The sequence below is a fragment of the Mustelus asterias genome, chromosome 24 (assembly GCF_964213995.1).
Source record: "Mustelus asterias chromosome 24, sMusAst1.hap1.1, whole genome shotgun sequence".
Taxonomy (NCBI): domain Eukaryota; kingdom Metazoa; phylum Chordata; class Chondrichthyes; order Carcharhiniformes; family Triakidae; genus Mustelus; species Mustelus asterias.
Genome location: NC_135824.1, coordinates 59,153,630 through 59,173,560, shown reverse-complemented (window position 1 = coordinate 59,173,560; position 19,931 = coordinate 59,153,630). Strand labels below are relative to the sequence as shown.

At 46.6% G+C, this 19,931-nt stretch overlaps 1 protein-coding gene across 3 annotated transcripts in view; it reads right to left on the bottom strand.

Annotated features, from left to right (window-relative positions):
- Positions 1 to 18,586: 18,586 nt before the first annotated feature.
- The window catches only part of LOC144511461 (alpha-actinin-1-like), a 104,912-nt gene continuing 103,567 nt past the window's right edge, over positions 18,587 to 19,931 (bottom strand). For all 3 annotated transcript variants that reach the window (XM_078241837.1, XM_078241840.1, XM_078241838.1), the window contains one exon: positions 18,587 to 19,225. In XM_078241837.1, coding sequence (XP_078097963.1) covers positions 19,067 to 19,225 — 159 coding nt within the window. In that variant the 3' untranslated portion in view covers positions 18,587 to 19,066. The remainder of the gene's footprint in view (positions 19,226 to 19,931) is intronic.

Here is a 19,931-nt window from a genome sequence, read left to right as displayed (position 1 = left end):
ACAGCAAGAAGTCTCACAACACCAGGTTAAAGTCCAACAGGTTTATTTGGAATCACCAACTGATGAAGGAGCAGCGCTCCGAAAGCTCGTGATACCAAGTAAACCTGTTGGACTTTACCCTAGTGTTATGAGACTTCTTACTGTGCCTACCCCAGTCCAAAGTCAGCATCTCCACATCATGGCTACCACCTCTTGTGCTTTAAGATGCTCCTCAAAAACCTTGTTCGTTGACTAAGCTTTTGACCATCTTTGTCTTATGGTAATAAGACCCTTGGGACATTCTGCTACATTAAAAACACTTTGTAAGTGCAAATGTGTCTCATCTCTAATATGTTTTACAACTGATAACCAGTTGTCAGCACAGGCTCGTTGGGCCAAATGGCCTCCTTTTGCACTGTAGAGATTTTATGATATTAAAACACTGCAGCTCCGGGGAGGACGGGGGGAACTCCAGTTCAATTCATAGAATCCCTACAGTGCAGAAGGAGGCCATTCAGCCCATCGGGTCTGCACCGACCACAATCCCACCCAGGCCCTATCCCTGTGACCCCACGTAATTACCCTGCTAGTCCCCCCGACACTAAGGGATAATCTAGCATGGCCAATCAACCAATCCCGAACATCTTTGGAGCATGAAAGGAAACGGGAGCACCCGGAGGAAACCCACGCAGACACGGGGAGAATGTGCAAACTCCACACAGACAGTGACCCAAGCCGGGAATCGAACCCGGGTCCCTGGTGTTGTGAGGCAGCTAACCACTGTGCCGCCCTGGAGATGTCAGGGCCCCAGACACACAGTGAACAGGCAAACAGAAGCAGCATCTAAATCCCTCTGAAGGCACCATTTCAGTGCTTGGACAATGAATAAAGTTCCCTTTGCGCTGCAGTTTGCATCACAAACCAGTTATACCAGTTATTCCGGAAGGGCTGAAAGATGATATTCTTCAAATTGAGTGCGCAATTTGTGTACTTTGGGAAGTTTCAAAAACTTGCAGACTCTGCCCTCGACACCGATGAGAAATATTTATACATCAGGCGACACGCCTCTGCAATTTTCCCCATCTTGTTTCAAATCACTTTCCCAAAGTAACAAGACCCGTACAGAGCTGTGAAAACCTCGATCTGTACCAGATCATGTCTGAGGGTTTCAAATGCAGAAAGAGGCCATTCAGCCCATCGCACCCGTGCCAGCCCTCTGATAGAATGACCCATTTTCTGTGGTCAGCACTGCTGCCTCACAGCGCCAGGGACCCGGGTTCGATTCCTGGCTTGGGTCACTGTCTGTGTGGAGTTTGCACATTCTCCCCCGTGTCTGCGTGGGTTTCCTCCGGGTGCTCCGGTTTCCTCCCACAGTCCAAAGATGTGCGAGTTAGGTGGATCGGCCATGCTAAATTCAGATTGAGTCGATGAACAGGAGCCGACACGTCCCTTTCTCTGCTCACCTGTAATGGCTGCTTTGTTTTCCCACATCCACAATGTTCTTTCAAACACCGCCTTGTACATCGCCTACTGCAATCACTCCGCCATCGGCTCTCACATCATCAACTGCCTGGGTTCTACACTCTGCAATTCTCTCCCTTAAATCCTCTCTTACTCTCTTTATGAAGGCACGGTGGGTTAGCGCTGCTGCCTCACAGCGCCAGGGACCCGGGTTCAATTCCTGGCCTGGGTCACTGTCTGTGCGGAGTCTGCACATCCTACCCCGTGTCTGTGTGGGTTTCCTCCGGGGGCTCCGGTTTCCTCCCACAGTCTGAAAGACGTGCTGGTTAGGGTGCATTGGCCGTGCTAAATTCTCCCTCAGTGTACCCGAACAGGCACTGGACGGTGGCAACTCAGGGATTTTCACAGTAACTTCATTGCAGTGTTAATGTTAGCCTTACTTGTGACAAAAAAATGAACTTAACTTAATCCCATTCTCCTCCTATTTTCCCCCAGACATGAGTCTGCAACAAAGCTGCTGTTTTCATTAAACTTATTAATATTTATAAACTCAGCAAGTCCAATAGCATCCGTGAGGGAGTTAATGTTTTGAGTCAGTGTGACATCACTCCATTTGTTAATTCTTATTTATTTATTAGTCACAAGTAAGGCTTACATTAACACTGCAATGAAGTTACTGTGAAAATCCCCTAGTAACCACACTCCGGCGCCTGTTCGGGTACACTGAGGGAGAATTTAGCACGGCCAATGCACCCTAACCAGCACGTCTTTCAGACTGTGGGAGGAAACCGGAACACCCGGAGGAAACCCACGCAGACACGGGGAGAACGTGCAAACTCCACACAGACAGTGAGCCAAGCCGGGAATCGAACCCGGGTCCTTGGCGCTGTGAGGCAGCACTGTGTCACACTGCTGTTTCAATCTCCAAGGATCCTATCGGACCTGCTGAGTTTATCCCACATTAATATGTTGTTTAATGGAAACAGCAGCTGTTGCAGACTCGTGAGTTTATCCAGCATTCTCCGTTTTTATTACAGATTTCCAGCACCTGCAGTTTTTGCTTTTATTACATTTATGTAACGTCTTCAGTCAAAAGAAATATCTCAAATCCTGGAACTCACCGCTTCCACGAGCCAGAAGTGGTGATTTCAAAAGTATAGAGGATGTTTCCACTAGTTGGAAAAACTAGAACCAGAGGGCACAAACTCAGGCTAAAGGGACGATCCTTTAAAACAGAGATGAGGAATTTCTTCAGCCAGAGAGTGGTGAATCTGTGAAACTCTTTGCCGCAGAAGGCTGTGGAGGCTGGGTCATTGAGTGTCTTTAAGACAGAGATAGATAGGTTCTTGATTAATAAGGGGATCAGGGGTTATGGGGAAAAGGAGAATGGAGATGAGAAAAATATCAGCCATGATTGAATGGTGGAGCAGACTCGATGGGCCGAGTGGCCTAATTCTGCTCCTATGCCTTATGGTCTTATGACACTTGTAGGAACTAAATTAGCAGGGTTTGTGGGATAGAACAATGGAATAGGACTGAATGGATTGCTCTAGAGAAAACAGGCACAGGGCGGATGGGCTGAATAGCCTCCGCTGCCATTATGACATGTTACAGGAGTGTTAGCGCAAAGGAGGAAATACCGATGATGTTTATCAAATGATTGTAGGTCTTAAGGAGAGCCTGATAGACAGGAGGTTGATGGAGGGAATTCCAGAGTTTGGGATCTACACTCAGTAATGGAAGTGTGGGATGCATAAGAGACTGGAACCAGGGGGAAGAGGAGGTTAGAGATTGAGGGATTGAACATGAGGATGAGAATTTTATTTGTCGCTTCCATTCCTGCTGCGTAAGGAACCAGATGGGATTTTCCGACAATGTTTCATGGTCACCAGTAGATTCTTAATTCCAGATTTATTTTACCAAATTATTTTATTTTCACCAAATGCCGTGGTGGGATTCGAACCCGGGTCTCCAGAGGATTGTTAGTCCAGTGACAATACCACTATGCCACCACCTTCCCTGACTACTGACCATGCTTTTCAACAACAACTGTGATGGAAAAATGGGTCCCAGAGACAAAACTGGGAGGATTCAGAATGAGATGCAACAATCACCATAAATCTATGATTTGATTTGATTTATTATTGTCACATGTATTGGGATACAGTGAAAAGTATTGTTTCTTGCGCGCTATACAAAGTATACTGTTCATAGAGAGGGAAAGGAGAGAGTGCAGAATGTAGTGTTACAGTCATAGCTAGGGTGTAGAGAAAGATCAGCTTAATGCAAGGCAAGTCCATTCAAAAGTCTGACAGCAGCAGGGAAGAAGCTGTTCTTGAATCGGTTGGTACGTAACCTCAGACTTTTGTATCTTTCTCCCGACAGAAGAAAGTGGAAGAGAGAATGTCCGGGATGCGTAGGGTCCTTAATTATGCTGGCTGCTTTTCATAGAATCCTATAGTGCAGAAGGAGGCCATTCGGCCCATCGAGTCTGCACCGACCACAATCCCAGCCAGGCCCTATCCCCATAACCCCATGCATTTATCCTAGCTAGGCCCCCTGACACTAAGGGGCATTTTTCTCCGAGGGAGCGGGAATGGACGGGAGCCATAAAAAAGTTACGGGTGCAGAAGGAGGCCATTCGGCCCAACGGGCAGTGAAGTTTTTAAATGTCACAGATACCAGGACAGAAATGTTACAGGAAGTAGACACTGTGCAAGAATTTGAAATGTATTTTTTATCTTCCTCGTTCTTGGTTCCAGCTGAGATAATAAACCAGGAAGCGAAGCTGGGATCTGCATGGGTCGCTGGCGAATAGGCTCGCAGACCTCGAGGCTCCAGGTTTATCGGGCAAAACCACAAGGTGTTGGACAAAATGTTCAGTGTTTGTGCCCTGCTGACTGGCAAAGCCATTGCACAATGCGATGATGTCCTGTAATGCAATCCCAGTCCTCCGGCACAACTTGTGTGATAGACAGATTAAACCCTGGTGTTTAATTCTGGGCTTTTAATTGGTAAATCGGCACGGTCACCACTTGCTCTGCCCAAACCAAATCATAAACCCATCCTACATATTTGGGCTTAGAACACTTTTATACAAAGGAAATTTTCCCCACGGCGAAAACAGCATCAACATTTTCTCCGCATCACTTCCCATCGTCAAGGCATTCCTTGGATTTGGGTTGATTGCAGGGAGCAAGGATTATGTAACAGGTCTGGAATTCATGTATAATGAGGATGTAAGCAGAAGAGTGCATCAGGGACCCAGGCAGCTGGAGCTGTATTTACAGATACATCCACAAGAGGGAGACTGTATTCAGCAATTTTAAAAATTGGGGGGAAAAGGCAATGCACATAAATTTATTTTCACAGTGAATGAAATTACAAGTAAATTTTCTCACTTATAGAAAATATCTAACTAACGTACAATCTCAGAATGCCCCAAAACATCTTACAACTAAAGAAACACCGGTTGGTTAGCGCTGCTGCCTCAGCGCTAGGGATTCCAGGTTCAATTCCGGCCTTGGGACACTGTCTGTGCGGAGCCTGCACAGTCTCCCCGTGTCTGCGTGGGTTTCCTCCGGGTGCTCTGGTTTCCTCCCACACATGCCAAATTGCCCACAAGTGTCCCAAGATGTGTAGGTTAGGGGGATTTGCGGGGTAAATATGTGGGGTTACAGGGATAGGGTCTGGACAAGATGGTCTGTTGGACAGTTGGTGCAGACTCGATGGGCCGATTAGCCTCCTTCTACACTGTAGGAATTCTATGAAACACAATTAGGGGAGCATAGGAGGCTGAGGGGTGATCTTATAGAGGTCTATAAAATAATGAGGGGCAACAGATAAGGTAGATAATCAATATCTTTTCCCAAAGGGACAGGAGTCTAAAACTAGAGGGCATAGGTTTAAGGTGAGAGGGGAGAGGTACAAAAGGGTCCAGAGGGGCAATTTTTTCACACACAGGGTGGTGAGTGTCTGGAACAAGCTGCCAGAGGTAGTAGTAGACGCGGGTGCAATTTTGTCTTTTAAAAAGCATTTAGATAGTTACATGGGTAAGATGGGTATAGAGGGTTATGGGCCAAATGTGGGCAATTGGGATTAGCTTAATGGTAAAAACTGGGCGGCATGGACAAGTTGGGCCAAAGGGCCCGTTTCCATGCTGTAAACCTCTATGACTCTAAGTAGAGCTATTATTGTGTAGGAAGGAGATAGGTTAACATTTTAGATGTGGTCTTTTACAAGTTGCTTTCCATTATCTTCCCCGTCCTCTGGCCATTGCCTATTTGCTGCCTATTTACAATGGGTTCGTCACTGCAACTTCTGTTAGGCCCCAGTTTCAAGTTGCAGTTCACACACAACAGCAGAAAATGCTGGAAAATCTCAGCAGGTCTGACAGCATCAGTGGAGAGAGAATAGAGCCAACGTTTCAAGTCCGGATGGCCCTTCGTCAGCTATGGTTCTGTTGAGTGTGAGGAAAAGTGGACAAAGCTTCAGGTAATTAAAAACAATCACAAACTTCTCCCAGATATCTGCGGAGGCTCCTGCTGTGACTAGAAACCACAAGAGGTTAAAAGTCCAGGTTGATTCCGTTCTGAGTGACTCGAGAGGTTCAGGTGATACAATTGACCTCAAGGTTGCCGGCCTAGCGGCATGGTGGCTGGCACTGCTGTCTCACAGTGCCAGGGACCCAGGTTCGATTCCTAGCTTGGGTCACTGTCTGTACGGAGTCTGCACACTCTCCCCGTGTCTGCATGGGTTTCCTCCGGGTGCCCCGGTTTGCTCCCATAGTCTGAAAGGCATGCTGGTTAGGGTGCATTGGCCATGTTAAATTCTCCCTCAGTGTACCTGAACAGGCGCCGGAGTGTGGCGACTAGGAGATTTTCACAGTAACTTCCTTGCAGTGTTAATGTAAGCTTACTCGTGACACTAATAAATAAACTTCAGAATGGAAATAGCAATCAGCCAGGACACTGGCTCCCATTGACACTGAGAGATGGTCACCGGAATTCCACCACCTCACCCGACACGGAATTGGAGCAGGCGAGGGACGGACAACGGAAATGTCTGTTGACCTCGAGCAGGAATTTCTGGGCTCGCTTGAGCAAGGCTGTAAAATCCTGCCCGGTGCCTTTGCTAAGGCAAAACCTTCAGCAGCAGAGAGATTTATGGCAGAATCTTCCTTAAAGAAATGGCCTACAATTAGTCAGTTTCTGACTAAACACCAGCATGTTTCCTTCCAGAAATACAGCCAGGTTTTCTGGCCAAATCATCCGACAGTCAAAAATTGTGAGGGGGGGGGGGGGGGTGCACGTGGCTTACGCCATCACTCTGGCAGGGCGGGGCTTGTTGAGTCAGCAAGACCAACTCCAGTGATTGGAACATCATCTTTAAAGGGTGCCCCAAGGATAAACCCTCTCGCAAGGCCCTGGAGAACCCCCACTAGGGTGAGGGGAGGGGGGGGGGGCACAGCCTTTTCCTCCCCCATGCTGTCATTGGCAGTAATCTCTCTTACCCCCCTCCCCCAATGAGGTGGCACAGTGGTTAGCGCTGCTGCCTCAAAGCACCAGGGACCCGGGTTTGATTCCCGGCTTGGGTCACTGTCTGCGTGGAGTCTGCACGTTCTCCCCGTGTCTGCATGGGTTTCCTCCGGGTGCTCCGGTTTCCCCCCACAGTCCAAAGATGAGCAGGTTAGGTGGATTGGCTGTGCTAAATTACCTCTGAGTGTTGGGGGGACTAGCTAGGTTAAATGCATGGGGTTATGGGAATAGGGGCTGGGTGGGATCGTGGTCAGTGCAGACTTGATGGGCCGAATGGCCTCCTCCTGCACTGTAGGATTCTATGATTGGAGGAAGGTCACCCATCAATGCCCACCTCAGGGGCAGTGCCAGGGACAATGCCCAGCCTTGGCCCACAACCCAGCCTTGGCCCACAACCCCTGGCAGTCAACACAACTGGTTTTCGAAAACAAGTCGCGAATCACTCTGTCCTGCCGCTATGTCGCTGGGGGGTGGGTGGACAGGGGGGTGGGGGTTGCATTTCATGGTGCGGAATGCAATGGCATAAAGCCATTTAATTATATTTAAATCCAAGCAAACATGCAAATCAGGCTCATACCCAGGGGGCAGGGAAGATCTAAAACTGAGATCTCACTGTCGTAACTCCCAATACAACCGTCACACGAGAGTGAGCAGAGATAATGGGATTGCCGCTCGTTGCGATTGGGGCCAATAACATTCCACATGAAATGAACATTTTACTGCCAGGCTGCACATTGAAAGAAAGACCAATGTCTATTATAGGCATAGCGTTCAGACCCATCAGTGTGTCCTCTGATGCTCCGAGATCTCGACACTTCAACCAGTAAGAATCCACCACAAGCACAAGAATTTAATTTGAAATTTGAGACATTACGTAGGACCAAATTCGATTAGGAGTGCTCAGACTTTACAGGACGTCGGTGTCACTGGCTAGGCCAGCACCCTAGCGTCCTATCAGAAGGTGCTGGTGAGCTGCCTTCTTGAACCCGCTGCAGTTCATGTGGTGTAGGTACGCCCACAGTGCTGTTAGGAAGGGAATTCCAGGATTTTGACCCAGCGACAGTGAAGGAACGGCCGATATATTTCCAAGTCAGGACGGTGGGTGACTTGGAGAACTTCCAGGTGGTGGCACGTCTCTGCTTGATTTTCATTTATTGTCACATGTATCAGGGCAGCACGGTAGCACAGTGGTTAGCACTGCTGCTTCACAGCTCCAGGGTCCCGGGTTCGATTCCCGGCTCGGGTCACTGTCTGTGTGGAGTTTGCACATTCTCCTCGTGTCTGCGTGGGTTTCCTCCGGGTGCTCTGGTTTCCTCCCACAGTCCAAAGATGTGCGGGTTAGGTTGATTGGCCATGTTAAAATTGCCCTTGGTATCCTGAGATGCGTAGGTTAGAGGGATTAGTGGGTAAAATATGTGGGGATATGGGAGTAGGGTCTGGGTGGGATTGTGGTCGGTGCAGACTTGATGGGCCGAATGTCCTCTTTCTGTACTGTAGGGTTTCTATGATTTCTATGAGTATACAGTGAAAAGTATCGTTTCTTGCGCACTATACAGACAAAGCATACCGTTCATAGAGAAGGAAAGGAGAGAGTGCAGAATGTAGTGTTATAGTCATAGCTAGGGTGTAGAGAAAGATCAACTTAATGTGAGGTAGGTCCATTCAAAAGTCTGATGGCAGCAGGGAAAGAGCTGTTCTTGAGTCAGTTGGTACGTGACCTCAGACTTTTGTATCCTTTTCCCGATGGAAGGAGGAGGAAGAGTATGTCCAGGGTATGTGTGATCCTTAATTATGCTGGCTACTTTCGAGGCAGCGGGAAGTGTAGACAGAGTCAATAGATGAGAGACTGGTTTGCGTGATGGATTGGGCTACATTCACAACCTTTAGTAGTTTCTTGCTGTCTTGGGCAGAGGAGCCATACCAAGCTGTGATACATCCAGAAAGAATGGTTAACAGATGCACCATAGAAAAGCTGGTGAGAGTTGTAGCTGATATGCCAAATTTCCTTAGTCTCCTGAGAAAGTAGAGACGTTGGTGGGCTTTCTTAACTATAGTGTCAGCATGGCAGGAGGGGGGGGGGGAGACCAGGACACTTTGTTGGTGATCTGGACACCTAAAAACTTGAACCTCTCAACCATTTCTACTTCATCCCCATTGGTGTAGACAGGGTCTGTTGCCCTGGCCCTTCTAGATGGTATTGGATTTGGCAGGTTGGGGGAAGTAGAGGATTGCAGAAAGTTAAGTGATTCAGACATGAGCAGAATTTTCTGGAGTGAAACAAGAATCCAGCACGCCTTCACATTTCAATGAAACACAACTTAATTTGAAATAAAACAACATGCAACTGTCCTCCTTACTTCCTGAGGTAGTTTTGGATTGCTGTGGCGAAGTCTGCATTGAACACAATGGGCCAAGTGGCCTACAAGTTATTAGTTGGTAAAACCCAAGCCTCATGCTCGAGTTGGCACTGACTCAGCACTGACTCAGCACTCCACTAATGTGGCCTGAGACTGCAGATTTGGACGGTCCCCCCCAGGCCAGAGTTTACTCACTGAACCTTGACGTGGAGATGCCGGCATTGGACTGGAGTGGGCACAGTAAGAAGTCTCACAACACCAGGTTAAAATCCAACAGGTTTATTGGTAGCATGAGCTTTTGGAGTGTCACTCCTTCTTCAGGTGAGTGCAGGATCTTTAGATGAGTGCACCTTAAAAAGTGCACCTCTTTAAACTGTACTTAACTCCTCTCTTCACTTGCATTGCCTATACCTGTAAAGACTTGATTACCTGTTAAGACTCGTATTCCAACCATTATCTTGTAATTGAGTTTGTGTCTATATATGCCTGGTTTGTGAACCAAATCCTGCACTCACCTGAAGTAGGGACAGCGCTCTGAAAGCTCGTGCTACCAAATAAACTGTTGGACTTTAACCTGGAGTTGTGAGACTTCTTACTGTTACTGAACCTTGTTACTGAACACTCCCAGTGGGCAGCGGTTTCCTGGCAACCACTCATCATGGGACCTTTGACTACCGTCGAGAGGAAATAGGATAAGCAGAGACATTAAACTACACAGTGGATATTAAAGTGAAAAGAAGCTAGGATGTTCCTCTGACATTTCCACAGTTATTCATACATCTCCCAATTGTATAAAACTCGTGCAACTGGTTTCCTGTCTTAATTACTCGGCACTAAATTAATTTTGTGACATCTAACACTCTTGATGTTATGTGTAACTGAGGTTCTTACAGGTGTCACGTCTCCTTTTAATAGATTCGAACACAGTGAGCATTGTAGTAATAAGCTCACGTCTCAGGAAGACGGCTGGTTTCACTGTAGCCAACCCTAATAAGGTCATGCAAATGAAGTCAGTCAAACTTTACAAATGCAGCCTTTCCAACACTGCCAAATTTGGGTCAGGCCCGACTCTATCAGCCCTTTGCTAAACCACACCCAATTCATTCAGATCTGAAGCTGAAAATTACAAACAGCAGTGGGATCTGTACAACAGCTGCATCGAGTACGCTGCTGGCAGGCAAAACAGAACGGGGAAGAAGGTGGTCATAAAACTAAAGTTTTAAAAAGTTTATTTATTAGTCACAAGTTGTCTTTACATTAACACTGCAATGAAGTTACTGTGAAAATCCCCTAGTCGCCACCCTCCGGAGACACATGGGAGAATGTGCAAACTCCACACGGAGTGACTGACCCAAGCTGGGAATCGAACCCGGGTCCCTGGCACTTTGAGGCAGCAGTGCTAACCATTGTGCTGCCCATGTCACTAAAGTCACTGGACTAGTGATCCAGTGGCCCAGGCTTGACGCTCCAGGAACACAGGTTCAAATCTCAGCAGGGTAGCTGGTGGAATTTAAATTCAACTAATAATATAGAATTGAAAGCTGTTCTCAGCATTGGTGACCATGGGCTACAGAGGGAGTGGGACTAATTGAACACTGCTTTCAAAATCCAGCACAGAATGAGGCCATTCAGCCCTTTTTGTCCATTCTGTGAGATTCTGAAGCAAGTTACTCACTGCAGAACATGCACCTTCTGACCTGCTCATGTAGACATACCTGGTCCAGTTTAAGTCAATGGTGAGTCCCAGGATGTTAATGGTGGGGGGTTTCAGCAATGGTAATACTATTAAGTCAAGGGGAGATGGTTCATCTCTCTTTAGAGATTGCCATTAACCTGATCCACGATGTGCAAATGTTACTGGTCATCTTCAGCCCAAACCTGAATTGCCCAAGTCTTGTTGCACTGAGGACTTCAGGGAAGGTCATCGATGAGGCAGCTGATAGGGCTGTGCTGGGTCCAGAGGAGGTCCCACAGTAATGCCAAGGCAGAGATAATTGGTCTCCAATATCCGCAAAGACTCTAAAAGACACAAACCACCTGTGGCTAACTGAGTTAAAGATACCGTAAGATGTCTCACAACACCAGGTTAAAGTTCAACAGGTTTATTTGGAATCAGAAGCTTTCGGAGGGCTGCTCCTTCACCAGGTGAGTGGCAATGTCCATTCACCTGATGAAGGAGCAGCGCTCCGAAAGCTCCTGATTCCAAATAGACCTGTTGGGCTTTAACTTGGTGTTGTGAGACTTCTTACTGTGCTCACCCCGGACCAACGCCGACATCTCCACATCATAAGTTGAAGATAACGTCTAATTGATAGAAAAAGTGCACAATCCCAAGATGGCAGCTCAGACAATTGGACAGCACAGAGTCAATAAAAAATATGTAAAAAAATAAGTTTCTACAAGCGTTTAAAAACTAAGGTGAGTGTTGATTCTCTCACAAAGGAATCTTGGAACTTAAAGGAAAAGGTAAATGAATTAAACAGATATTGTGTCTTCATGATATAGGATACAAATGATAGGGTGGCACAGTGGTTAGCACTGCTGCCTCATCTCCAGGAACCCAGGTTTGATTCCAACCTCGGATGACTGTGTGGAGTTTGCATGTTCTCCCCGTGTCTGCATTGGTTTCCTCCCAAACTCCAAAGATGTGCGGGTTAGGTTGGCTGACTATGCTAAATTGCCCCTTAGTGTCAGGGGATTAGCAGGGTAAATACGTGGGGGGGTTACAGGGATAGGGCCTGGGTGGGATAGTTGTTGGTGCAGGCTCAATGGGCTGAATGGCCTCCTTTTGCAAGGTAGGGCTTCTGCAAGTCAAATAACATCCCATAAATTAAAACTAAGCACTGGTAAACTAAGCCTCTGGTTCTGATGGACTTCATCCTACAATCTTAGTGGTAGCTGCTCGGATTGTAGATGCATTGGTTTCAATTGATCAATTCTGGAAAAGTCCAAATCAGATTGGAAAACAGCAAATCATAGAATCCTTACAGTGCAGGAGGCCATTCGGCTCATCAAGTCTGCACCAACCACAATCCCACCCAGTCCCCATCCCCTAGCCCCACACATTTACCCAGGTAGTCGCCCTGACACCAAGCGGCAATTTAGCATGGTCAATCAACCTAACCTGCACATATTTGGACTGTGGGAGGAAACCGGAGCACCCGGAGGAAACCCACGCAGACACAGGGAGAATGGGCAAACTCCACACAAGACAGTGACCCAAGCTGGGAATCGAACCCTGGTCCCTGGCGCTGAGAGGCAGCAATGCTAACCACTGTGCCGCCCTGCCACCCCATCAAATGTGACTCCTCTATTCCAAGGAAGGACACAAAGCAGGAAGTTACAGGCCAGTTATTTTAAAATCTGTCATAGGGAAAACACTGGAATCAATTAAAGTTATAGCTGGGTGCTTAGCAAATCTCAATGCAATCGCACAGTAAACATGGTTGGACCTGTACCCATTGGAATGGAGATGAATGAGGGGGTGATCTGACTGAAACAAAGTCCCCAAAGGAGCTTGACAGTGTGGATGCGGAGAGGACGTTTCCCCTTGTGGAAGAGACTAGAATGAGAGGGACAGAGTTTTAAAATATTTAGGACAGAAGGGGAGATTTTTTTTCCCTCTCAAGAGGGTCATGGGTCTTTCCTTCCCCGGAGAATAGCAGAGGCAGGGATCATTCAATATTTAAGGCAGAGTCAAAGAGGAAAGGAAGTAGCCAGGGAAAGTGGCACAGATCAGTCACAATCACATTGAATTGCAGAGGTGGCTTGAGGGGCCATCAGCTCTGCTATCTTCACAACCAACTTTTTAAAAAACATAGGAGAGGAGGCAGCCATTCGACCTGCTCCGCCATTCGTTACAATCATGGCTGATTGTCCAATTCAATAGCCTAATCCTGCTTTCTCCGCCCCCCCCCCGCCCCTAACCTTTGATTCCCATTCACCCCAAAGTGCAATATCTTGCCTCCCCTTGAATACATCTTGGCATCAACTACTTCCTGTGGTGATGAATTCCATAGGGCTGGTGTCCTGGTAATGACTGCAGCCAGTGATATGAAGTAGTCAGTCATTGAACAATACAGCACAGAAACAGGCCCTTCGGCCCAACCAGTCTATGCTGCCCTCCCAGTCAGTCCCAATTGCCCACGTTTGGCCCATATCCCTCTAATCCTTTCCCATCCATGTACTTATCCAAATGCTTATTAAATGTTGCTATTGAACCGGCCTCAACCACTTTCTCTGGCAGCTCATTCCATACACGCACCACCCTCTGCGTGAAGAAGTTGCCCCTCAGGTCCCTTTCAACCCTTTCCCCTCTCCCTTAAACCTATGCCCTCTAATTTTCAATGCTCCTACCCTGGGAAAGAGACTGTGTCCACCCTATGTCCCTCATGATTTTATACACCTGTCTGGCTGAAGCCTGGAATCCACAGGGGTCAGGATCTCAAGAAGCCGGTGGTGTATCATTCACCCAGAACTGCTGGCCGAAGAGAATTGTAAATGCTTCATCAAGGAAGCTCTCCCCCGCCCCCCCCCCCCCTCCCCTCTCACCAATGCAAGGCACTAACTACAGGAGTGACTGCATGGGGGACAATGATGGAAGCACATGACTGGAAGGTGGACTAAACACAATGTCCCCTTCCTTGCCTTTCCTAGCACTATGAAATCATTTTAAAAGCAAACGTGCAATTTTTCCAAATTATGGCTAGTTTTGCTCATTCACTCTAACTTGGCACCCTGCGACCCTCAGGGAAATCAGCTGGGAAAGGATTTGGATTCCAGCCTAACTAATGAAAATATAAATTGGATGCAGTCAACATTTATTCATTTACTGCACTTTAATAGTCCATGCAGATATGCTGTGTAAATAGCATAGGTGGTCAGCACTGCTGCCTCACAGCGGCAGGGACCCAGTTTCGACACTCATCTTGGGTCACTATCTGTGTGGAGTTTCTGCCCGTGTCTGTGTGGGTTTCCTCGGATGCTCCGGTTTCCTCCCACATTCCAAAGATGTGCGGGTTAAGTGGATTAGCTATGCTAAGTCGCCCCTCAAGTGTCAGAGGAGCTAGCAGGATAGATAGGGCCCAGCTGGGATTGTTGCAGGTGCAGGCTCAATGTAGCGATTCTATGTAATATTGAAAACCTAGGTACCAGCCTCACTTTTGTACCTGAAAATAAACCCAATGTCACTGGATTCTTCTGAAAAAGGCAATAACCAGTAGGAACCTTAGCCAAGTGCCAAGAATATTAATTGGTGTGTACAGAATCTAAGCAATTGGGAGAATAAAACAACTAGTTAACCGTTGGAACATTCAGTATGATAAAACTCAAATTTATTAGGACTAAAATTTACATGCAATCTTGTGCTGTTTTGTTTTTTTATGAAATTCAAGTTTACCAAGTCAGCCTTTACAACAACCGATGTTAAAAATTACGTGGCAAGTTTCATGGAGCTCATACATGTGCAGAGCTTTATTTTGGAAGTATAACATGTTGCAATTGATTCTCTTGAGCAGCAGAACAGGTTCAAGGTGCTGAACTCCTGTTCCGAATGTGTATATGTATTGGGTGCATGGCTACTGGATCTGGAGGCCAGAGAGCTGCATGCTCAAAATCTCAGAACTATGTGGACGCACATTGCAGATTGAAACAGAAGCAGGTAAGAATTCTTCACTATAAAAAAAAGTTACCTTTTAAAATACAAGAATGCTGTGGTTTACAAACAAGTAATTTGTATGCTGGAGCATCCCTCACATGATCTGCAAGGGCGGCACGGTGGTTAGCGCTGCTGCCTCACAGCGCCAGGGACCCAGGTTTCATTCCGGCCTCAGGTCTGTGTGGAGTCTGCACGTTCTCCCCATGTCTGCAAGGGTTTCCTCCAGCTTCCTCCCACACTCCAAAGATGTGCAGGTTAGGTGGATTGGCCGTGCTAAATTGCCCCTTCGTGTCAGGGGGATTAGCAGGGTAAATACATGGGAGTTACAGGGCTAGGGCCTGGGTAGAATGGTTCCCGATGGGGCAAATGGCCTTCTTCTACAGTAAGAAGTTTAACAACACCAGGTTAAAGTCCAACAGGTTTATTTGGTAGCAAAAGCCACACTAGCTTTCGGAGCTCCAAGCCCCTTCAGGTGAGTGGGAATTCTGTTCACAAACAGGGCATATAAAGACACAAACTCAATTTACATGAATAATGGTTGGAATGCGAATACTTACAGCTAATCAAGTCTTTAAGTTACAAAGAACATGAGTGGAGAGAGCATCAAGACAGGCTAAAAAGATGTGTATTGTCTCCAGACAAGACAGCCAGTGAAACTTTGCAGGTCCAGGCAGGCTGTGGGGGTTACAAATAGTGTGACATGAACCCAATATCCCAGTTGAGGCCGTCCTCGTGTGTGCGGAACTTGGCTATCAGTTTCTGCTCAGTGACTCTGCGCTGTCATGTGTCGTGAAGGCCGCCTTGGAGAACGCTTACCCGAATATCAGAGGCCGAATGCCCGTAACCGCTGAAGTGCTCCCCAACAGGAAGAGAACAGAATTCCCACTCACCTGAAGAAGGGGCTTGGAGCTCCAAAAGCTTGTGTGGCTTTTGCTACCAAATAAACCTGTTGGACTTTAACCTGGTGTTGTTAAACTTCTTACTGTGTTTACCCCAGTCCAACGCCGGCATCTCCACATCATGAACTTCTTCTACAGCGCAGGTATTCTATGAGCGCCATTTTACAGCCTTGAGAGACCGGAAATTCCCGCCTGGACGTGAATGGAGATTTCCATCGTCGGACTCTCAGCCGCTCCGATTCCGTGGCGGGCGAGGTGGTAGCGTTCCGGCCTATGATTATGATGTGGTAGCACTTACCATCAACAAGTACAATTTTCCAAACAGGAGAGTCACAATTCTGCATCAGATATTCCACCGGGAGGAGTGAAAACACTGCTTTCTGAGTAGCCCCGAACGATGAGCCGCAACAACAAAGAATACAAGAAAATATAAATTAACGGCTCGTGTTGCATCTGTGATTGGTCACAGCTCCAAAGTACAACCGAGCCACAGCTGATTGGATCCAGAGGCAGGTTTCGCAAAGTGCAAAATGGAAGTTCAGCAACACACGAAAGGAAACAAGAGTCAAAAACCTTTTCTTTCTCAAAAATACTGATGATTTATTTCACCAAATAAGGGTAAGGTAGCAGAGGCCAAGTGAAAACACCCTTAAATCAAACGTAGAAAGGCAGCCCTCACTTGTCGCATCTCAGAAACAGTAATATAGGCTATAACAGCATGGGAGAGAGAATATGTTCAGAGAAGTCTCCTCACTAGTATTCCACAAAATCTCATTTGTCCATTGGAATGTATTTCACCATATTCAATTTATTTTCCTCTTAAAATCAAGCATTAATTACAGTCCATGGAAGTGTTTCAGATGATATATCTTTTATATACTGTATAATAATCCCCATGTTAATGTAAATAGAAAATAAGCCCTCCATCACCACCAAAACAAAATTACTGCAGCTATTACTCTAACTCAAGGCCAGCCTGTCTCTCAGCAATAATTCAACGTGGAGTAGGTCCCAGGAGCAAAAAGAGAATTGGGGGGGAAAAAAAACGAATTAAAACAAAACCCATGACAGCACCTGTTATTTTTTTTTTTGCCCCTCCCGAACTAGGGACTTGTTTCTGCAAAAACAGTACATTCACAGAAAAAAGTCCAGCTTTGTTTACTCTTTTTTAAAAAAAAAGGCAGTCTTTTTATTCAAATTAATGGTCACTGCAGTATGTACAAGAAAAAAAGGATTAAATATGAAGAGATAAATATCTTTTCTCTACCTCAAATAAATGTGCTATTTTTGCGCTCAACTGGACTATCTGTGTGTGTGTGTGTGTGTGTGTGTGTGTGTGTGTGTTGGGGGGGGGGGGGGGGGGGCGTGTGTTTGGGGGGGGGGGGGGGGGGAGAGCTGGTGAATCTCTCGATGCAGAATTTTAAATTTGTCAGGGTGCCCAATGTACAGAAACTCACGTTGAACTGATATGTCGCTGCACCCACCTTCCCCCGCACCACCAAATACTTACTGGTTTTGCTCTATAACCACATGATTTCAATTAAGTTTTAGGATGAACATTCGGAACAGCACAAGTTCTTTTCAAACCCCTCGGATTCCCTGATTTACGGCCGACTCTGAAACGGGTACAACAGCACGCCCCACTTCCGATTCCTAATTCACTCCCGACCCCCCCCCCCCCCACCCCCCCCCCCCCCCGAGGTGCGCACGCGCGTCTCTCGATCGCGGTGGATAATCCGATGTATTTTAACGCTTCTGGGGAAAGTGAAGACTTATTGGATTCAGTCTGGATTTGGGCAAATCTACATCCATCACTAGTGCTTGTTTTTTTAACCTTTTGCATCAATTTATGGTAACGATTTGGATTTCCCAGGGGAAGGACTGCAATATTCTGAAGCAATGATTTCACTGGTACTACAGGATACAAGGAGAAGCCCTATTATAATGATACCCAGGGTTGGTTTCCTCTCCTAAGTCATTCCTTACTGTAGTGCCAGAGCCTCTGGTCCCACTTCAAATTTTGGTTATGCTACAGCACTGCCTCATCTGTACTTAAGCTCATTTCAACGGCAGCAAATGAAGTCAAACTTTAATAAGCTATAAAGAACGGGCAACAATATCGAGGCAGTAGCTCATCCTTGGGCGGTTGCGACGACCCTCTGAAACCGCCGCCCTCCTGGTTATTATTTCGGATGCCACGAACACCTCTTGACCAGGTTACTGCCTTCAAACCCACCACCAGCCATTTTTCATATTTTTTTGTTTCTTTTATTTTACAAAAAAAAAGATTTAAGGGCTGCCTCTTTAGTGAGCATCCGCTGAGCCTTCGGGGCATTTAATTTTCTAATGGCTTTACTCAGGTTTTGTACAGTGAGGGCAGGATGGACCAACGCTGGAACACTGAACCAAGAAAAAAAAAATTGCAAACTATATCAGCCATGATTTCAATTTAAAAAAAAAATCGCCAGGTAACCCAACCCCCCACTGTAAAAGAACTACTAGTCCGGGGGGTGGGTGGAGGGATCAAGCATATGCCACACTGTAAAGCTAAGTATCGTAATGATAAAATATATTTGTGCTATTCATACACGGTCCATCTGGTGCAAATTTTTAATATAGCTTCAAAAATATTCATTCATTGAAGCAGCTCACCTTTAGCGCACAATCTGTAATTGTGTTGGGGGAAAGAGTGAAAACAGGAATACTAAATATTTATAGTACAAAAATATTTAGTTTTACAGTATAGAGTACACTTGGAAAAATACAAAGGAGCCAGTTTCCTATGGAATTTTTAGAATTCAAAATCAAAACCTCCAAATTCCCAGACTGATTCACACAGTTCCTGCGGTACTTATGAACGGTTGATATGCTCCAAGTGGCTGTAACATTGCGCAGAAAAAAAGTTTGCCACATTACCACCCTGTGTAGAAACAGAAAATGGAAACTTTTGCATAGATTTAAGACTGACTGAAAAAGTCGTAATATAAGACACACAATGGAATGTACGGTAAAGGTTCCTCAGTAAATGTACGTGCTAACTCCAATACGCTGTTTATAGCACTGACTTTAGGTGGTGGTGGAGAGAGAGCGCGCGCGCGTGTGAGGGTGGGGGGGGGGAGGGGAGGGGGAGAGAGAGAGAGAGTAATAAAAGAGTGGGCTGGCTGTGGAAAGACGGGATTACAGGTCACTTTCACCATACAAAGCTGTGGAGAAGGACATGTAATCCAGAGCACCAGGCACTGCATCAGATCCTCTGTACGGAGCCATCCGGGCAATACAGTATTCCGCCTGATCGGGAGGTAGCTCACGACGCAGCTCCTCTGCTGTGATGTAACTCTGAAAAGAGAAAAGAAAATTCACAAAATGCTCACCAGTTTTTTAAAAACCCCAGAACAACAACATGTGGCACAGTGAGCCAACCACTTGTAAAATTTTAGATACTTACAAGGTGGCTCACAAACCAGGGATGGGCAAGAATGTTGCTTTGACCATGTTTAGGAACAAATTTAACCAACAGGTGCCTGGGCAGCAGTATAGCTTGGAGCATAGAATCCCTACAGTGCAGAAGGAGACCATTTGGCTCATCAAGCCTGCATCAGCCGCAATACCTCACAGCACCAGGGACCCGAGTTTGATTCCTGGCTTGGGTCACTGTGTGTGTGGATTCTCCACGTTCTCCCCGTGTCTGCGTGGGTTTCCTCCCACAGTCTGAAAGACGTGCTGGTTAGGGTGCATTGGCCGTGCTAAATTCTCCCTCAGTGTACCCGAACAGGCGCTGGAGCGTGGCGACTGGGGGATTTTCACAGTAACTTCATTGCAGTGTTAATGTAAGCCTACTTGTGAAACTGATAAATAAACTTTAAAACTTCTATGAGGAGAGGTTGGAGAAACTTGGTTTGTTCTCACTGGAACGACAGAGGTTGAAGGGCGACCTGATCGAAGTCTACAAGATTATGTGGAGCATGGACAGAGTGGATAGCCTGAAGTTTTTTCCCAGGGTGGAAGAGTCAATTACTGGAGGGTGGTGGGGCATAAGTTTAAG